At 42.0% G+C, this 21,138-nt stretch overlaps 1 protein-coding gene across 1 annotated transcript; it reads right to left on the bottom strand.

The window, feature by feature from the left end:
- Positions 1-6,793: 6,793 nt before the first annotated feature.
- TLR4 (toll like receptor 4) lies at positions 6,794-20,351 on the bottom strand. The gene is made up of 3 exons (XM_077769940.1): positions 19,992-20,351; positions 14,565-14,731; positions 6,794-11,044 (listed from the first exon to the last, which is right to left on the bottom strand). Exons 1-3 carry the CDS (start codon positions 20,082-20,084, stop codon positions 8,803-8,805), a joined length of 2,502 nt encoding a protein of 833 aa, XP_077626066.1. The 5' UTR covers positions 20,085-20,351; the 3' UTR covers positions 6,794-8,802.
- Positions 20,352-21,138: the final 787 nt, after the last annotated feature.

The raw sequence follows: 21,138 nt of genomic DNA, 5'->3' as shown, positions 1-21,138 counted from the left end.
CAGTTGTAAGCTGCCTAAAGTCCTTGGTGGAAACAGATTGAGTCGAAATGGAGGGTGAGGGAGGATGATAGAAGAGCATAGAACAGAGAGAGAGAGAGTGACCTAGAGACACAAGAAAACATGCTAGATTTAGTAGCTTAATCTAACTTTGGGATCTTGGAACAGAAAAGACTTTCTAACCTTCAGAGAGATTTCTGTTACCTTTCTAAGAAATGAAGTCAGAGACAGTTTCTCTGGGGATTTTGTGAGAAGTTCAGAGCCTCTAAAACTTTTTCACATCCTTTTTTTAAAAAACTCCTTATTTCCATATAGCGCCTCCCAGAAAATCCCTTCAACAGTAAGTGTTCGTTCTTTTTTTTTCTTTCTTCTTCTTTTTTTTTTTTTTTTTTTTTTTTTTTTTTTTTTTTTTGTGGAGGTGAGAAGACCCACACGAATCTAAAGGGAAAGATAAGACAGAATCCCCAGGAGAAGGTGGGCCTTGCAACTGCATCTCACAATACCCCCAGAGAAATAGAGGGACAGGGTTCTGAGGGTCAGTGGATAAGAGCCAGGCTGGGTTATTTTAGGTCAGTCATGTTGCTTGGCTCACAGGAAATGGGATGTCAATGGTGTGAGACAAGAGCTCAAATTGGCAACTGACTGGTTTTGATTTAATTACATAGTGAGTTAGTTTCTTAAGAGCATACAACACAATCCTTTCTCCTAAACGTGGGTTTAATTTTCAACAAAACACTTCTCGCATAAACAACATGTCGTTTCCAAAGCCTTATTGCCATTCCCAGAACTGCTTGCAGCCTTTCAGAAACCCATTATTTTATAATTATAATCAAGACTATTAGGACAGGACAATTTGTGCCAAAAAACACATTTACACTCAGAATTGTCACTTAGCACTGTCACAGGGAGGTATCATCTCTATTTCTGTAGAGATCAAGGCGAGGAGCAGACACTGCCTTTTAAACTTTTCATTTCTAGATGGCGTGGGAGTTACTGACCTTGTCTACATTATTCTCGAGTCATTCTCCCTCCAGTAGAGTAGCCAGGGTGCATGGCAGTCGTTACATGACGGGAGGGATGTAGCCCTGGGAATCAGGCCAACTTGGGTTCACACTCTGTCCACCCCACCTTCCAACTGGACAATTCACATTTGCCCCTCATTTCTTAATCTGAGAAATGGCAAAACTTGGTATCTTTGGTACCAACTACTTGCCCAATTGGGTCATTTTAATAATTAAGTGAATCAATCCACAGATTAGAACAGTTTCAGGCACATGCTGAGGGGGAAAAAAACCAAATGTTTTTATTTCTTTATTTNGGAGAGAGAGAGAGGGAAACAGAGAATCTCAAGCAGGCTCCACACTGTCAGCACAGAGCCCGACAGGGGGCTTGAACTCACGAATGGTGAGATCCTGATTGGAGCCCAAACCAGGAGTCGAATGCTGAGCCGACTGAGCCACCCAGGCGCCCCTATTCCCTTTCTGAAATGAGAACGCCAGGTCCCACCGAGTGAGCGTTCACAGGCACCGGGCGTGAGGTGTGCGTTATTTCATTCAATCCTCGCATCGCTCTGGGGGAGAGGGCTGGGTGGTCTACCTGCTGGAAGCCAGGCTTTTGTGCGCACGTTCTTGACCTCTACACTGTGCTGCTTCCCTTCCCCTGACTATCAATCAGGATGCACTAGAGAGGCACTCTGCGATCGTTAACGTGCCCACAGATCACCTAGGGGACTTTGTCAAGATGCAGCATCTTGACAAGCATCTTGACGGGGGACCCAAGATGCTGCATCTCTGACAAGCCCCAGGCGGCGCTTGATGCAGCTTGCCTGCAGGTCACTCTGTAAGTGTGAAGGGGTTACATTATGCTGCAGTAACAAACGGCCCCCACATCTCGGCAGGTTACAATGATATTCATGCCACGTGTTCCCCACGGGTCTGATTCATGCCACGCTCCTTTTAAGAGCAAGGATCATGGAGAGGCTAGCATTTGGAATACAACGCTCACAAAAGAGGAGGAAAAGATCTTGGGTGGGGGGAGGGGATGCACACCAGCAGGTAAATGCTCCAGGCAGGAAGGGATGCTTCTCCCCTCTGTTCGTATAGCTCATTGGCTAGATTTGGTTACATGATCCCACCCAATCACAAGGAAAGCAGGGATTGTCGAAGGCATTGGGAGAGACAGAGTGTGGGGAGTATTTGGTGAGCATCACTAAGACTATCTTAACCTACCTATGGAATCACCATGAAGTGTTTAACCAGAACTTTCTTTTTTTTTTTTTTTTTTTGAGAGGACACCGCTCTGGGTATACAACAGTGTTAAATGGACCTTGCTATGAAGTGGATGTGGTCTTACACTCCAACCTCAGAACTCCCATTTGTTTGCAGGTGACACATTAGAGAATATCTTTAAGTGTCAGTTTCCTCATCTGTAAATTGGAAATAACTAGTATCTTCTTAATTCATTGATTTGGCAAAGCAAATGAGTTAGTGCGTATAAATAAAGCCTTTGCATGAGATGACTGTTTAGTTAAAGGTAACGGTTATTATTATGGTCAGCATTATCATTATAGCCCGGTGAGGTCTGTCAAGAAGGTACTATTACTCCTATTTTATGTATTGAAATCTGAGCCTCAAGGTGCTTGAATGGTTTCCCTGCAATCATATAACAAGTAAATGGAGAGCCTAGACCAGATCTCACTTTCCACCCTCCCACGTAGTTCACTGTCCGCTGCACCAGGATTCTGCTCCATTAAAAATAAACAGAGTATGGCTTTTGCCCCTTTGTAAATTCTAGCAGCAGCGGCTGGTAATTCAGTGTGTTTCAGAGCTAGGCTCTTCCTGTCTTCTCTTTCCATTCTCCCTCCCTGAGATTCAATTGCTTGAGTAAGACTCCTGCCTTAGAGACCTTCAGGATTCCAGGTTTCTATGTCAGCATCATGTGAAGCTTGGGATATTTCCTATTTTTCAAGTGGACCCTTTAAGCAGGTGAATTTAAGGTTGTGCTGTATCTTCTTCTCACTCTCTATTTTATCTTCATAGTAGCCCTGTGTCATAGGAGCTTAGTTTCCCTTGCTATTCAAGAAAAGGAACTAGAATTAACAGAAGAATCTGGTTCAAAATTACACTGTGAGGGGTGCTTGGGTGGCTCAGTTGGTTAGTCAGGCTCTGTGCTGATAGCCTGCTTTGGAGCTGTATCTCCCTCTCTCTCTCCACCTCTCCTCTGTTCATGCTCACTCGCTCTCGCTCTCTCTCAAAAATAAATAAATATTTTAAAAATGAAAAAAATAGGGGCACCTGGGTGGCTCAGTTGGTTAAGNGAAACAGGCTCCAGGCTCCGAGCTGGCAGTCAGCACAGAGCCCGACGCGGGGCTCGAACCCACGAACCGCGAGATCATGACCTAAGCGAAAGTCGGACGCTCAACCGACTAAGCCACCCAGGCGCCCCTCGTCCCTTTTAATCAACTACTTATTCCATGGGTTTTGCTTTGAATTAGAAAGTTTGGTGATCTCCATAACAGAACCCAGAGTGTGTGATTTTATTCCAACCATCGGGGAAGTCCTTGGCTTTTGGATCTTACCCCCATAACCTCTGTTAAATCACCAGTCTGTGATTCCCTCAGGAAGTCAGATTGACTAAGAAATGATACAGATACTTAATCATGTTGTTTACAGGAAGACCAACATCCTCTGGGCTTGATTTGTCCATTGTTAAACATCTTTAATCATGTGTATCTTTGATTAACTTTGCCCCAGGCTCATATGGCTGTGGTATTAATATCAAGAAGTAACAATAGTAAGAATTCCCTTTGATTAATATCAGTCAAAATTATCATGGTGAGAGGAAGNAAAAAATAGGGGCACCTGGGTGGCTCAGTTGGTTAAGCGTCCAACTTCAGCTTGGGTCACGATCTCATAGCTTGTGAATTCAAGCCCCTCATTGGACTCTGTACTAACAGCTCAGAGCCTGGAACCTGCTTCCAATTCTGTCTCCCTCTCTGTCTGCCCCCACCCTGCTCATGCTCTGTCTCTCTTGTCTCAAAAATAAATAAACATTAAAAAAAAATAAAAATTTAAAAATAAAAAAATAAATTTAAAAATTAAAAAAAATATATATATATATATATATACTGTGAAAGTGTGGCAGAATCAGGATCTGAACCCAAGTACAATAGACACATCTACTGGGCTAGCAGCTCCATAAACAGGTCCATGTAGATTTTTTTTATCCGTACCTCCTATATTTAGTAACAACAGCTAGAATGTTCCATGAGAAGAAAGTAAAAGTCAGACTTTCCAGCTACTTCTGATTTTCAAAGCATCTATATTTGTCCGGTCAGCAGAAGAGATTATTGGTGTTTTAGGTGGTAGGCTGAAATTTACACTCTTAGACTCTGAGCTTTTGGGGTCCTCTTGTTTGTGTAAGCTAAAGGAAGGGAGAATAACAGGACCATAGGAAACCCAATGCAAGATTCATGATATGTTGCTCCTCCTCCAGACTGTTCAGCTTAAATCCTGTGCATTGCTGAAGTTGATGAACTCAGACTATATCAGCTCCATATCAAGTTGCTTTCCAATGCCATTAACTGAAAGGAATGGGTATATATAAAGCCATGTGGCAGAAAGGATCACTGAGTACAGGGTGGTAGGTAATTGCTATAAATACAGAATTAGCTGGAACCATCTGGAAGGCCTTTTAGATGGGCCTATTTGCTTGAAAGTCCTGGGAGCCTCATGGAAAAGAATGTGCTCTATTGGAAAAGAGTGTTGAAGTGAGAAGGGCTTAGTCCATCATTGTGGGAGGAAATGGTTGACTTCATGGACAGCCTGATGTCTCTTACACAGCTTAACCTTTGGTCCAACACCCCACCTTTGGTTTCACCTTCGTATCTCAATTCTGGTGTTGAGTGCTGGCCATAACAAAGAGAAAACAAAAATAAAGAACAGTGGTACTAAAATCTCTATAAGAAATAGAAGGAAGAGATTAGAGAAACCATCTAGCATAGTTGACTTTAAATATCAGGGAGACTGGGTTTAAATCCAAGCTGTGCATTTACTAGCTATGTGACTTTGGCTTTGTTTCCTAATGTGTAATAATGCTGATATTACTAGAATCCATCTCATAGTCATGGTATGGGAATTTAAATTATATATCATACATAAAGCAGTAAAGGAGGACCTAAAAATAGCCACTATGGGTAACTATTATAAGTACTCTTCCTCTCTTCTGCAAAGTAACTTTTGGAATACTTGGAGTTAAGGAGCTTAGTGGAGGAAGTACTTGAGAACATCTATGCAGACAACAATGGAGACAAGAAATAGCTGTGGAAAGCCAGAGCCCCAGATACTACATAGGTAGCAGAGGACTGTGGTCTGGGACCTGGGGGCCTTGACTGGGAGGCACAAAGGGCAACAGCCCCTCTAGAGATGTTTCTTCATTCACTCATTAATTCTTCAAATAGATGTTGTTCTGTCTGCTATGTGCAGGCCATTAACCTCAGGGCTGGAGCAGCAAAGGATGAATGGACATGCTCTCTGCCCTCATAGAGCAGTCAGTCATTTTTGTGAGAACTGTGTTTATGTAAGACCCTCCAAAGACCTGCTGGTGATTTCTAGAAAGGTGATAAAGCCCAAAAGGAGGCTAGGGTTCTGAGAGTCCTGTGGGTGGAGGCCAAGTCAGAAAGAAACTGCCTGATTACAGTTACAGTCTTCCTGTGGTCCCACAGTTTGGGAAGACAGCAATGGCTAAAACGTTTTTGAGAAGAACGCTCAGTATTTCTCTCTGTTCATCCTTTATAAAGTCCCAGAGGATCACTCCTCCATAGAAGTAGTATCCCTTATATGTGGAATTATTTTTAATACTTATGACAGTTTACAGAGTAATATTCTACCCTCATTTTGTATTTGAGTTAGCTAGATTCTCATAAAAGTGAAGCCCAAAGCACACATGAGACATGGTGAATCTGAGTTTTGGCTTTTTCCAGAAGCCACGCTACCCAAAACACCAGAGTGGGGTGGAGTGGGGTGTGGGGTTCTCTCCAGAGTTTTAATGAGAAAACAGGATGCTAAAGCTTACTCTTAGTGTCTTCCTTTCCCCTTTTCATTCTTTGCCCAGGTTTTCTGGTTCTAATCAGTTGAGCTTATTGTCCATTTGAATCTCCCTCACATCCTTTATGGAAAGAAATGTGTTATAAATAAATCATTTGATATATAATATGTATATGCATATGTATTTGCCTAAAGATTCATGGTTTCAGTGAAAAACTTTTGACTAGTGCCAACCACACAGAGAACTACAGGGGTTTCACTTCTTCTTTTACCAACTTGAAGCGTGAAGCAGTGGGGTGTAGTGGAAAGCGAGCTGCCCTAGGTGGCTGGAGGCCCAAGTCCAGGCCCTGCCATTCATTTATACTGTGGCCTGTTGACAATAAATTTACTTCCCTGAACTTCAGTTTTCATGTCAGTAAAATGAGATGCTACCTCACCTCAATCATAAGAAATTCATATGTGGTCCTAATTGTGTGACTATATTCCAAGTTGTAGGGTATTACACAAATTTAAGGCATTCCAATTAGTATTACTTTATGTCTATTCATGTCTTGTTAATCCAGAGGACTTAAATGGCTGTAAAGAATCTGCCCTAGGCCTGATTTTCCTCTTTCCTCCCCTTATGTTTCCATCTTATCATTTCTTTCCTTTCTTGTCTACCTCATCTGCAAGTTTCAGAATTCCCATCTGGGAGAGGGCCTGATGGGAAGAAGGCTAGCATCAGCCTGTATACAAGAAACACCCCAGTTGCATTTTGATTTTCCCCTTGGAGTCTTATATATTTGTTTGAACTAACACACATGTGCACTATAGCCTGGACACACACAGAAAAAAACACACACCTTCAGGCATACTCAGAATCTAATGTAGACATTTGTATATAAGCAATCACATACAAACACAAGAGTAGAGAACCTATCTCAAAACAGCTGTCGGAACACCTGAAATGGCTTAGTCAGTTAAGCGTCTGATCTTGATATCGGCTCAGTTCACGATCTCACAGTTTGTGAGATGGAGACCCACATCCAGCTATGCACTGACAGCACGGAACCTGCTTGAGATTCTCTCTCTGATCTTCTCCCACTTGCTCTCTGTCTCAAGATAAATAAATAGACATTAAAAATAATACAAATAATTTAAAAAACAGCTATAGACCTCCACATCAAACGCCTATTCCCCTTGCAATATGATCACACTGTTCCATGCAGGTGTAATCACATAGACAGACACACACACACATTCTTGCATCCACACAGACATGGACAGTAATATTTAGAGGCATGTGCACAAATACATAGATCCGCAATCCACTTTCACTACCACGTAAGACCTATAAGCACACCCACGTGTGTGCAACAACTCCCACTATGTTCCAATCAAAATACGCTCTGAAGCACTCAGTCACAAACACACTCTTGGGTGTGGCCATGCTTTCAGTTTTGACAACCACATTTTCTGAGCTTCTTCACTGTTCTTCCTTTGAATGTATCATTCTTGGGAAGATAGGTGTGTACTCTTCTAAGAATTCCCCTCAATATACCCACTTTACCCTCAGTGACGTTATTTGCTCAATCATAACATCTGTTCTTTCCCTAATGTGTTCACAGAGAGATACCCAACAGGAAGCAGCAATGTACGCTCCCCACCTTAAACTATTTCACAATCAGTGAAGAAGTCAATGTTCTCTCAGACCACACTCATCCGCTGTGGAAGAGGCTGCTGCAGCTTTTGTCATGTGGTCACCCTAACTGTATCAGCCATGTTTGTAGGACCATCAAAACATGACCTCCTGGGGTCATCCCATTTCTTGGCCTGCCCTTAGCCTGAGTTGCTCATTATAAAACCGGGAATTTGGACGTGTCCCTCTCTCTTACAAAAAGTGCCACTTTAAACCAAATCATTTTAATCCTTCCTTCATGACAGTCATAATTTAGTAGGTAATAACTTTAGAGTGACATCAACTGACAGAGTGATGGAGTGTATTTTACATATTTGCTTGAACGATACTGCTTAAATATGGAAATTTCTAGCATGGCTCCAAAAGCCTTATTTATGGCAAGAGTTTATAGAAAAGACATGAAAAATGAGAACTGGATTTATAAAAACAAAAATATATCAGGCACGTAGAGTTAATGTATATAGAACATATGAAAGAAAGACAAGGGTGTTTGTGGATATGTGTTAATCAGATTTCCTTCAGAATTAGTTATAGACTTTAGCCTATGTAAGGAAACAGACTTAAATGGGTGGGGAATGGTCTGAATCAGGAGGCTTCTGAGTTATCAAGTCGAATTTAAATTGCATTCAATAGAAAAGGGAAAAGAAGTGAATACCTCGTTCAGTTAGCTTTAAGATAGCTAAAATGTAAACCATGAGGTAGTTTCCATTCAGAAGACTCAGGTGAAGAACTATACCTTTTTCTGATTTCACTAGGGCCCAGTCTCTTAGTTCAAGTTCAGTTTGATGGGGTAACAGTTGAGTTGACTTTCCCTACCATGGACTCCTTAACTCATTTGTTTGAAACATCCACCTGGAAGTTCTGTAATTTAGCACAGTGTTTATTCCCCCTGCGCTCTAAATTCCATGATGTCAGCAGCCCCATGTACCTCAGGCACCACTGAATCATCTGCCCTTAGCACAACACCAGGTACCAGGTATGTGGCAGTATTTAATACTCATTAACTGCGCAAAGTACCCAGTCCAGCTGGACAAGAAGCACTGCAGCAGCTTTTCCTCCTCAGGCAGAGGTTACTCTTTCATGCTAGCTGTTTTCTGCATCTGTCGTTCCTTCTGGACTCCATGGTTTACCATCCAGCAAGGCTTTTCTGAGTCGTCTCCAGAAGATGTGTCGCCCCAGGACGCTGTCATCCCACTCCAGGTAGGTGTTCCTGTTGAGAAGGCGATACAGCTCCACCTGCTGCCGCAGCAGGGACTTCTCCAACTTCTGCAGGACGATGAAGATGATGCCGGCATGGCTGCTCAGAAACTGCCAGGTCTGGGCAATCTCATACTCAAAGATGCACCATCGACTCTGGATAAAGTGGTGGGACACCACGACGATAACCTTCCGGCTTTTATGGAAACCTTCCTGGATGATGTTGGCGGCGATGGCCACGCCAGGAATAAAGTCTCTATAGTGAAGGCAGAGCTGGAAAGGGGGCACTCCCTCCTCCAGGTTCTTTACCAATTCATTCCTCACCCAGTCTTCATCCTGGCTTGAGTAGATAACAAAGGCGTCATAGGTGCTTTCACCTCCGCCGTACTTTTTGCAGCCAGCAAGAAGCGTCAGGTGGAAGTAGAACTTATACACCAGAACGGCCACCAGAGAAACAAGGAGTACAGTGAGAACTGACACCGTAATGATAGTCTTGCTCGCCTGACAGGTAGCATTCCTAAAATTCAGTATGGGCATGCCCTGCATGTCTAAAGGTTTTGCACACACCATCTGTTCAACTTGCACCAAGAGCTGCCTCTGGTCCTTGACCCACTGCAGGAAACTCTGGTGTTCACAAACACAAGCAAAGTCATTCCAAGTAAGATTTAAGGAAGATAGATTACTTGGGAAATGCTGTAGTTCTTGCCCCTTAGAGGCCACTATACGATTATAACTGCAATCCAGAGTCTGGAGGGAGTGGAGAGGTTCATAAGGAAGTGCATCCAATGACAAGAGGTGGTTGTGACTCATATTTAGCGACTGAAGTTTAGGGAGTGAGTTGAATGCCGCCTGGGACACTTGTTCCAGCTGACAATCAGAGAGGTCTAGAATGACCAGGTTAGTCAGGTCCACGAAAATATTTGGAAGGAAGTTGTTCTGGAACGAATTGCCAGCCATTTTCAAGATTTGGAGGCTGCCCAAGCCATTGAAGATGCCGTGGAAGGCAACTCGAGTGTGAGTGTAAGAAATATCAAGGTAACGTAGGTTTTTGAGTGATAAGAATACTGAAAAATCACTGACCTGTTTCAAATTGGAATGTTGGAAATCTAGATATTCTAACTGTTCTAAGCCCAAGAAGTTTGAACTCATGGTAATAACATCATTGAAGCTCAGATCTAAATGCTTCAGTCTGGTTGTCCCCAAATCGGCCTGAGAACAGCAACTTTTGAAACTAAAGCCATTTCTACTGAGATCTAGAAACTCAAGGCTTTCCAACTTCACCTCAGTAAAAGTGCTCACACCTTTGTTGGCAGAGAAAACAAGCTCCTTGAGTGAGTCAAGGTTCCACGTGGGAAATTGTTCAAATCCACAGTTAACCAATTCTAACCGTTGCCATCTGAGATTTGTAGGGAGGTGTCTTAGCTTGTTTAAACCCAGATGCACCAGAGAAATTGTAGAAACATTTGCCAAACAATTAAATAAGTCAGGAGCATCCTCTGAGAACTTGTCAAAATATGCTATCCGGAATTTTTCTATGATCAAATCGCACAGTCCCTCCAGGATAGATTTGTCAAATGTTTTCAAGTTCCTTTCATTTTTAAATTCTCCCAGAACCAACTGATGGATCTGTAAACCTGCCAGACCTTGAATGCAAGCCTTCATTACATCCGCACTATTAAAATTACTTCTCAAAGTCAGTTCACGGAGCTTAATTTCTTTAAAGGCACCTGGTTGGATAAAGTTTAAAGGGTTTAGGGACAAGTCTAAAGAAAGTTTGAGTAGAGGTATTTGACGTAGAACCTGTAAGTCTTTATGATAAATATTTTGGATCTTGTTATTGGAGAGATCCACGTATTCCAGGTTGGGCATGTTAGAAAAATATTCAGGTAATTTGAAGGAATGGATAAGATTGTGAGCCACATTAAGCTCCTTCAGAGTTTTGAGATGTCCAATGGGGAAGTCCTCTAGAGATGCTACGTTTGTCTCCACAGCCACCAGTGTCTGTAAACTTGACAGTCCATAAAAAGCTCCCGGGAATAACCTCTGGATAGGATTTCCTGTCAATATCAAGATGGAGAGGTGGCTTAGGCCCTGATATGCATCATCTTCAATTATCTGAATTTCACACCTACAGGGAAAAGAGATACAGATTGTATAGTATTTCTGCTGAATCAAAACTCAAAACGGGGTGACCACCCCAGTCACCTAGCTCTTCACACAGATGTGACATGCCATATAATATATGCCATAGACAAAGACATGAAGCAGGATAGATCATGACATGAGCAAATAAGAAACCCCACAGACATAGTATTATCACACCAGACACAAGGACAAACTCTTTTTATCATACTAGGCATCCATGCTAAGCAGAGGCAGCACATCCATCAAAAAGAAGTCAGTTAAAGATCAATAACTGGAGCACATGAAGACTGTCCAGCTGATAGAGTATGTGACCACCTTGGATTAACTTTAGCTGTTTCCTGCTGCACGTATTTGTGGTTGTCCATCAGATTGGCACAGATGATACAGATAGCTGTTAGTTGTTAGACATGCTAAATAACCGGTCAATGTCAATTTTAAAGATATAAAAAATTACACATTTGTGTTACAAATACCTTCCATGTCTATGCAGAGCTCTCCATGTATGATAGCTAGATATGTGAAAGTTGTACTTATCACAGGTAAATGTTAGTAACAGGTGATGGGACTGAGTTGTATGGAAGAAAAAGAAAGTCTACTATGAAAGCTTATATGAAAGGAATGGACCTAGACAAGGTGTGTGTGTGGGGGGCGGGGGTGGGGTGGGCAAAGCAGGCTTCTCTGAGAGCACTTAACTTGAAACCTGAAAGATGAGTAAGGATTACCAGGAAAAGGAGGTGATTCTGAGGTAGGCAATGGCCATGATACGTGGAGTAACCGTGAGAAACTGCTTTTGTGTCTGGAGTACAGAAAGGGAAGTGGGGGTGTGTGAGACAAGCTTGTGGAGAAAGGAGGGTACGGAGCACAGGCTTGAAGACTGGATAAAGGATTTTGAATTTTGTCCCAAGAAGAATGGAAGCCATGCTATATACAATGTTCATAGATATGCCCTAGAGACAAGGTTCTTATCCAGCCAATGAATGATAAACACCTGCCAGCCCTACAAGTGGATGACAGTTATGGTTTGCAAGTGAGTTATTTCCTAGTCCAACCTGCATTACATTTACAATTTCTCCACTTGTCCTATCCCCTCCATGTGGGTCATGGGTAATAAAAACATTTTGGCCCAAGCTTTTGTTATTAATTGGTAACTTAATAGAAGGTGGTAGATGCTATAGAAAGAACACTGGAAAAGGGGACAAGGCATCTTGGTTCTGGTGTCTCTGTTGTCCTCTCTCTCATATCACATGATCTTGGAAACTTTCTCTCTGGACCTCAGTTATCACCTTTCTAAATGAGGCAGCTAAACTTGATTATTTCTCAAGTTGCTTTCATTATAGAATGTTGTAACCCATAAACTTATGTATACTGCTCTGTGCATCAGACATGACTGGAGTGGTCTTGCTGTTTCTCAGTCTCATCAAAGGGGGGTCATCACTTTACAGAAACAGAATATTAAGATGAAGAGAACAGTTAACGTGGAAGCAGGAGATGTGACTATGAATCTCTGCTGCCGGAAAGCTCTACAAAACATAGAGAGTGAATATAGATAAATTACTTTAACTCTCTGCACCTCAGTTTCTTCATTCAAAAAAGAAAATAAATGTATCAATAGGTTTCCATAAGAATAATAGGGTGTCGGATCTATTAGAAACCATCCTAGAGGAGTCTACGGCCATACCACCCTGAACGCGCCCGATCTCGTCTGATCTCGGAAGCTAAGCAGGGTCGGGCCTGGTTAGTACTTGGATGGGAGAAACCATCCTAGAGGAGTAGTTGAATCACTATATGTGAACACTGTGAAGGAATATGAGAAGGGAATGGATATCTACAATACTGTCTGTCCTTGCCTTAAACCATAATCAAGAGAGAGAGCTGTCCTCTTTCGAGGCACATAGTTAAAGCCTCTGAGAAAGTTCCTTAAGTATTCCTTATAAAACACATTGTCTGATGAAAAACTACTTCTTGCTTTAAAAAAGAGGAGGGCTGATCTGTTTATCTTAATGACAGTTCTTGAAAAAGTCTTACTCAGAAAACTAAAATTCAAAAACTAACAAAGTGCTATAATAATAATATGCTTGTCCTTATAAAGTCTACTTTATAAGGTTTTTAATATATATATTAAAAATATATTCCCAGTTCTGGGAAGCTGGGGAAGCTATGACTGCCTAAATGACTCGGGGTTAAAGCTCAGGTCCAGGTTCTTGGTTGATGTGGGGATGTTGTTGGGGATTTTGTCAAGATGCAGCTCCATGCATTGGTATGTAATGTTAGGAACCACCTGCAATATCTGGCTAAGGTCTTCTGAGCCCCATAGAGCTCTCTGCTCAACCTCACTGCCTTTTAAAATGCTCCATTCCCGAGGACACTTGTGGGGATGAGCACTGGGTGTTATGTGGAAACTAATTTGACAATAAACTATTAAAAAAGAAAAAAAAAAGAAAATAAAATGCTCCATTCCCCCTTTGTTATGCTCTTTCAGTGTCCAAGTTAGAGTATAAAACATCACATGCCCCCTCTTCTTTCTGTAGAAAGATCTGCTCTAAAGAAGATTTTCATGCTATGGTCTTAGAATTTATTAAAGGTTTCTGAAATAAAAAAGCCATATATAAAATGCTTCTGCATTTTCCACAAACTCTTATAAGGAATATGATTCATTATTGAGTACATTTTAAAGTAAAGCCTTAATGATGAAAATAATGTTAGGATTCAATTCTCTCCCCAAAATAATGATAATAATTTCATCTGTCCTAATAAACGTTAAATTTCCCTGCAGCAGAAAAGAGAAATCTTAGTCACTGTTCTTTCTCTCAGCACATATTTTCCTTTGATCTTGTCATCTTTCTTCTTGGGTTACTTGTATCTTCCTATTTCCCTATCTCTATCTCACTTTCAATATTCTATATATTCTTTGAATCCCACTCAGTTCATGAAATCTGTCTTGATTACCCACTGCAGAGAAGGCTTTTCTTCTGAATAGCACAACATTTTGCTTCTAGTTTGCACATAGCTCATCACTTACTGGTGTGTATTGCCATCCTTATCTCAGGCTCAACATCCAAAATCAGAATCAAGTAACATTTATTGAATGCCTACTATGTGCCTTGCAGCATGCTCAGGATTTTAATATGTTACTTCTTTCCAATGTGCATGCTCTCTTTAGTAGCTGGAGTTGTATAGAATATGCCAATAAACTTTTTTGTTTCCTAGTAGACTGTATACTATATAGCAAGTAGTAATCTAAAATATCTGAAGGAGTTTGACTCAATTATCTCCCCTGTCTTAATACCAAAAGATAGAGCTGTCCTTAGAAACTGTCTCGTCCAGCTGCTCATTTCACAGATGAGGAAACTAAGAACCTGGAGAAAGGAAGGGGCTTGCCCAATGTTAGACAAAGATACCTGTTGAATGACTAAGTGAATAAAGAGGAGACTCCTGACATAAGAATGAAATGATAGATCAGTGAGCATCTCACCTTGTGCAGTATGTAAAAGCTCAGTCATTACCTGGATAAATCCAGCACCTGCAGTTCTGGGAAGCTGGAGAAGCTATGACTGCCTAAATGACTCAGGGGGTTAAAGCTCAGGTCCAGGTTCTTGGTTGATGTGGGGATGTTGTCGGGGATTTTGTCAAGATGCAGCTCCACGCATTGGTATGTAATGTTAGGAACCACCTGCAATGATCACACATTAGATACAGTGTCTTAATACATGCACCTCAGTGGACTAATGGGATGCCTTCTCCACTCCCCTCTCCTAGACGCGAGCCTTAGTGACCAGCAGTACAGGCACTGGGATGATCCAACCTTTTTTCACCCATCCATCTATCTATCCATCCGTTTCACTCATTCATTCCTTTATCCACTTACTTTAAAAAATCTCTTATTTGGATTTGGAAGGGGAGAGCACCTATTACATTTCGTTTTCTTACCTCTACTATCACAATGGCAGCATTTAGGGAGAAGCAATGGAATCAAGTGGTGAAAGGCTAAGGCTCTGGAGTCCAGAAGCCCTGAGTTTTACCCTAGTTCTTCCATGAGATTTGGGCCAAAACCTTTTTTTCCCCCCCAAATACCCCACAATTGTATACAGCCTTAGGGAGACCACCAGTTAAGGTGTCTGGACTTCACAGTCATAACTCAGTTTTTGTTAATTGCGTTCTCTCCTTTGGCTCATTGACCTGTGAGTAGGAAACTCAGAAATGGGGAAAAGATCCTTCAGATGCTTGGACTCCAGTGGTGGAATGTAAATACGTCCAAGTGCTTTATGCTCCCTTGTTTCCATCACACTTCCCCAAACTCTTTGTAGGCCTTGATGTCCCACTTCCCACTTAATTTCTGAATTCTCTGATTTCTTCAACAAAATTTCTTGCTTAAGCCAGCTAATTTCGGTTTTCTGTTTAAAACCAATAGAATCTGTTTAAAGGATTAAATGAAAGAAGGTATTTAAAGAGATTATCCCAAAGCCTATTATAGTGTAAATGATCAATATATGTTAACATTTATTATTATTAGTTATTATTAATCTCCTACCATATGTGAGCATATTTCTTATATGTTATCTACTTTAATCTTCAAATAAGCTTTTTAAAGAAGTCAGAATGATGGAATAATCTGCATAAAGTCTTACAGGTTACATGTGCAGCATTTCATTTCATTGAATGACATGTCTCCGGAAATGTTATCCCTCATAGGAGCCTTCCAGGCCACACTGTCTCATAGGTGATGGAACCAGCCATCCTTCCCTTATGCTCTTGTTATACCCAGATCGCAGTATCCTCACCAACCAGAGACCACCAGGGAGACCGAGTCACGCATGCAAAGGCAAAGGGCTTTATTATGGGCTTAAGTTCGGGCTCACAGACTTCACCAGCGCATGGGTCCGTGCTGAGAGCCCCGAACAAGGGCAGAGTAGGGTTTTTATGGGGTTTGAGACGGGGGAGTTACAGAAGTTGTGACATGGGAACAGTGATCCAATCATAATTATTCAACATCATTGACAGCGGGTTTGACCATACACATTGTCTAGAGTATTCGTTACTTTTGGCGGGATCCAATTACAACATTTAGAGTACCTTTAAATTCAACCAATCACCGAGCGAGCCTAGGGTCTTGTTCGGCGACTAACAGGTTAACTTTAACATTAGGTAACAGGGTCCTATCTATAGTTTCTATCTCCAGGCCTCTCCCTTAACAGTGTGGAGGGTGGTCGCTGGCCTTTCCTGATTGGGTGTTGTAAGGGTGGTTTCTCCTGCCTTGGGCAATGTGTAACTACCTGATAGTTTCGGGGAAGCTGAAACTCAGGCCTTCTAGTTTAGAGGGGAAACTTAAAGCCTGTCATGGAGTCAGTTTGGTTTAGACGTTTAGACTTGTGGCCTTACACTCTGTCATCTGCCTTCGCAGGGTGTATCACCATCTAACATTACATTGTCTATGTGATTGTTCACGTGTCTTGTTCATTTCCCTCACTAGATCGTAAGCTTTGATATTCTTGCTCTCTGCTATGTCTCCAGCACTCAGAATTGTGCCTGGCAGATGGTGAACACTTACTAAGTATTTATTGAATAAATGAATAAATACCTGATTGAATGAAGATTTGCTTAAATCCAAATTGTAGGCATTTTCTCTAAGTACTACGGATGGTATAAAGACCCATGTGAAAGGGCTCCTCCAGACTTTAGTGAGCTTACAATCTAGAGGAAGAGCTGAGCTACGAGCACAACTCACACCACTGAAAAGGACCATAAACCATGCCTGTAAAAATGTTTTTTCCCAAACATTTCCAAAATATTTCCTTTGGCTTATAAATGGTAGAAATCAATTCTGGATCCAGGGATTATAGAAGGCCTCTGAGAAACAGAAGAATTCAAGGTGAGTCTTCAAGAATGAGTATGACTTGGATATGTGGAAAGGGAAAAAAGGAAAGAATAATATAAGCAAGAAGAGGATGAAAACTAATTTACTTATTTTTTAAATGTTTTTGCTTATTTCTGAGAGAGAGAGATAGTGTGAGCAGGGGAGGGTCAGAGAGAGAGGGAGACACCGAATCTGAAGCAGGTACCAGGCTCTGAGCTGTCAGTCAGCACAGAGCCCAACGCAGCTCAAACCCACGAACAGTGAGATCATGACCAGAGCCGAAGCTGGATGCTTATTAACCAACTGAGCCACCCAGGCGCCCCTAATGGAAACTAATTTAGAGCAGCTGGTGCATGGTGGGAGAATTGAATCCTAATCCCGTGGGGAAGCCAGAGCCCTGTGGCAGTACTTTGAATCATCTAAAATATAGAAGTTGAACAACTTCTATGGCCTAGGCGCTGGGTGTAGTCTAAGCTTTGACAGTAGGTGTTTTTTACAACTCAGGTATCTGGTTTAAGCTTTCATTGGGGAGGCCTCAGCTCAAAGAGAGCTAAAAAAACACAACACCAGCCATGTGACTAGATAGAGCCAGGCCTCTTTCCCCCACTGAGCCTTATTTTTTCCCCTCTACCTCCTCCCTGTTATTCATGTTCTTATACTTTAAATTCACCACTAAGAAGGGAGCCAGGGAAACCCTAGGTCCCCACCCTGAACCCCAGTAAAAACAGAACCCCCCATGCTTGAGCACTTTTACACTCTACCCTCAGTATTGCTGTGTGGCCCTACATGTGTTGTATAATTTCTAGGTCTTATAAGTAATAAACCTTTACTTTTTCCAGTTTCCAGATGGTTATTGCTAAAGGGTACTTTACAATCATAAAGAACTACAAGGGCCAGTCCAACCACAGCATTGGTTATTAATAGACCAAGACCTGCACAGAATGGTGGGATATAGTAATAAATAAAATCAGCAATGATACTGTTCACTCACAGATTCCATTTTAAAAGGAAAGACAAATAGTAAACAAATACACAAAAAGTAGATAATGATGTGCTATAAAAAAATGAAGGATCATAAAAATTAGAGGCAAATATGGGGCATAGGGAGTTCTATATGAGATGATCAAGGAATGCTTCCAGGAGGAGATGACATTTTAGCAGATATATGAATGAAGTGAAAGATTAAGTCATGATGATAACTAAAACTGCACATTCCAGCATGTTAGCCACTAGCCACACATGGGATATTGAGCATGAGAAACTCAGTCTAAACTGAGAGGTATATTAAATATAAAATACATACCAAATCTCAAACACCTTGTGCCAAAGAAAGAATGTGAAATACTTTATTAATAGTTTAGTACGTATTACATTTTCAGATAATATTTTGAATATACTGGGTTAAATAAAACATTAAAATTAGATGTATCAATTTTTATTTTTTCAAAGTGACTATCAGAAAATTTAAATCTGCATTTTAAATTTAGTTAGCTAAAATTTAATGAAGTACAACTTTGGCTAAATTTAGTTGGTTACATTTATTCTTTAAATTTCAGTAAGATCGTATGCCACACATGATATTGCCTTTGGGCAGCACTGATAAACAACAAACGGGGCGCCTGGGTGGCTCAGTTGGTTAAGCGTCCGACTTTGGCTCAGGTCAGATCTCATGGTTCGTGGGTTTGAGCCCCGCATCGGGCTCTGTGCTGACAGCTCAGAGCCTGGAGCCTGTTTCGGATTCTGTGTCTTCCTCTCTCTCTGCCCCTCCCCCACTCATGCTCTGTCTGTCTCAAAAATAAATAAACTATTTAAAAAAAAATAAAAAAAAATGTGCAGAGTTAATTAGACTGGAAAGGAGACTAGGAGGCAGGAGACCAGTTACTAAGAGTCGAGTCCAGGAAAACTGAGGACCTTCTAGGGTGGCACTTAGGGGATGGGCAGGGTTGGGCAGGTGTTGGACACTGAGAATGCAGGATGTAGGGAAAGGGAAGGTGTGATTTTATCTAGCGGTGACTTTGATTGGAGGATCCATCCCCAATAACCTAACAGGAGGGACACAGAGAAGACAAGGAGTAGGGCTCTGGGCAGGGAATTGGAGGAAGGGAAGATTCTGAGATGACAGAGTTGTCTTTGTTACATATTAAAGTATGGTATTCCCCCATTCCCTCAATATCAGCACACCATTGCTTATGCATTTGTTGAGTTTCTGACCCTGCCACACATTAAATCCCAGGACATTCTCTTGGCTATTGGGTTCTACCATGGACTTCCAAAGCACTTGTGAAAGTCCATGCAGGGGGTGGGGAAGAACAAAAGAGATCTACCACGAATGAGATTATGCAAAAGTCAGTTGGTATTTCACAAAGAAAGAGAGCATTAGCTATAGTTTTACATGGTTCTCTCTTCCCCCACCCATTGTCTCTTTGTCTCTCTTCTTCCACCTTTTCCTCTATTTCTCTCTTTCCCCTTTTCTTTTTCTTTTCCAATCACATTTCTTTTCATCCTTTGGAACTAGGGCTAGATTCAGAAGTCTGAAATCCACTTAGAAAGTTCTCCCTATGAGCAGACAACTCTCTCTCTCTCTCTCTCTCTCTCTCTGTCTCTCTCTCTCTCTCTGTCTCTCTCCTGAGATTAAAAGGGACAGAGTGAGTGCTTGAAGCTGAGAGTACAGACTACTCCATGACATGAAGCAGACTTCTTGCAGCTCTCTACTTAAGCAGGTATTATTATTAATGCTTTTATAGTTGTGAAAACTAGTGTCAGAGAGGTTTAATAACTTCTTCAAGATCACACAGCCTAGAAGTCAAAGAAGAGTGATTTTAAGCAGATCTATCTAACCTAAAGCCCTTATTAGCATTTAAAGTCCTGGATGGGACATGACCCATGGGCTACCTGTTGGTGCCGTGTAACCATGGATTGTCTTGTCTCTGTCCCTTCTCAAGTCCTTAAGGTAACTTGACTCCTTTCTACAAATGAAACTCGGCAACTAGCGGGAGCCCCACAGTGGCAAGCTCTGGGCAGAGAGCAGTTTCTCAGAAGCAAGGCAGATCTCACAGATGAGCTGACAGGAACCACATACCTCCACACAAGGGTCCCAGCTCTCGGGCCTCAGGCAGGAGAGGAAGGCCATGGCTGGGATCAGAGTCCCAGCCAGGCGGGTAGGAGGCATCATTCTCGCATTTTCTGTGTCCACAAATGGCTCGGTGAAACATGACACGCTGTATCCGCCTGCTGGGGTGGCCTCCGGGACACTGCCGCCTTCTCTCCCCTGCTCAGTGCCGCAGGACAATGACTGTATTCAAAGCAATGCTGCGTACAGAAGCAAGAGGAAGTGAGAGTGGCAACCTTAGCATTCTGGGCTTTTGTTTCTCTAATATTTATGTCCCTGGTCACAAGAGGGGAAGTTAGAAGAAGAAAATGTCTGCAGATCAGTGGTCCAAGTAACAGCAAGAGGAAGCTGAATTTGATCCCGGGAAGTCATCTGACCTCCTGGTTAGTGAACTTAGGAAAGTGATCAGACTGGTCAAACAGCCTGCACGGCAATCCAGACCGTGGCTTTCCAGTTTCCTTTTACTTCAGGAAACTCACTGTGTGTAATAATTTCCTAAGGCTACTGTGACAAATTACCACACACTGGCGAGGGGACAGGGGGGAGCAGTGGGGGAGGTTAAGGGCAGATGTTTATTTCCTCATGAAGTTCTGGAGCCTGGAAGTCTGAGATCAAGGTGTCATTTCAGGCTCTCTCCTTGGCTTACAGGTGGCTGCTTTCACTTGGTCTTCCCAGTGTGTGTGTGTCTGTGTCCTAATTTCCTCTTCTTAAAAGGACACCAGTCATTTTGGATTAGGGTCCATCTGTATGACTTCATTTTACCTTAATGACCTTTTTAAAGCTTCAGTCTCAAAACACAGTCACATTCTTTTGTTTTTGTTTTTGTTTTTGTTTTTGTTTTACAAATAGTTTATTGCCAGGTTGGTTTCCATATAACACCCAGTGCTCATCCCCACAAGTGCCCTCCTCCATGCCCATGTCCCCCCCACATCAGTCCTCAGTTTGTTCTCAGCATTCAAGAGTCTCTCACCGTTTGCCTCTCCCCCTTTCCCCCACCATTTCCCCCCTTCTTCTCCCCCATGGTCCTCAGTTAAATTCCTCCTAATCCTCCTATACGTGCAAACATATGATATTTGTCCTTCTCTGCCTGACTTATTTCGCTCAGCATAACACCCTC

This window comes from Crocuta crocuta, unplaced genomic scaffold (genome assembly GCF_008692635.1).
Source record: "Crocuta crocuta isolate KB4526 unplaced genomic scaffold, BGI_CrCroc_1.0 scaffold95, whole genome shotgun sequence".
Lineage (NCBI taxonomy): Eukaryota > Metazoa > Chordata > Mammalia > Carnivora > Hyaenidae > Crocuta > Crocuta crocuta.
This window is presented reverse-complemented; position numbering and strand designations above follow the sequence as displayed.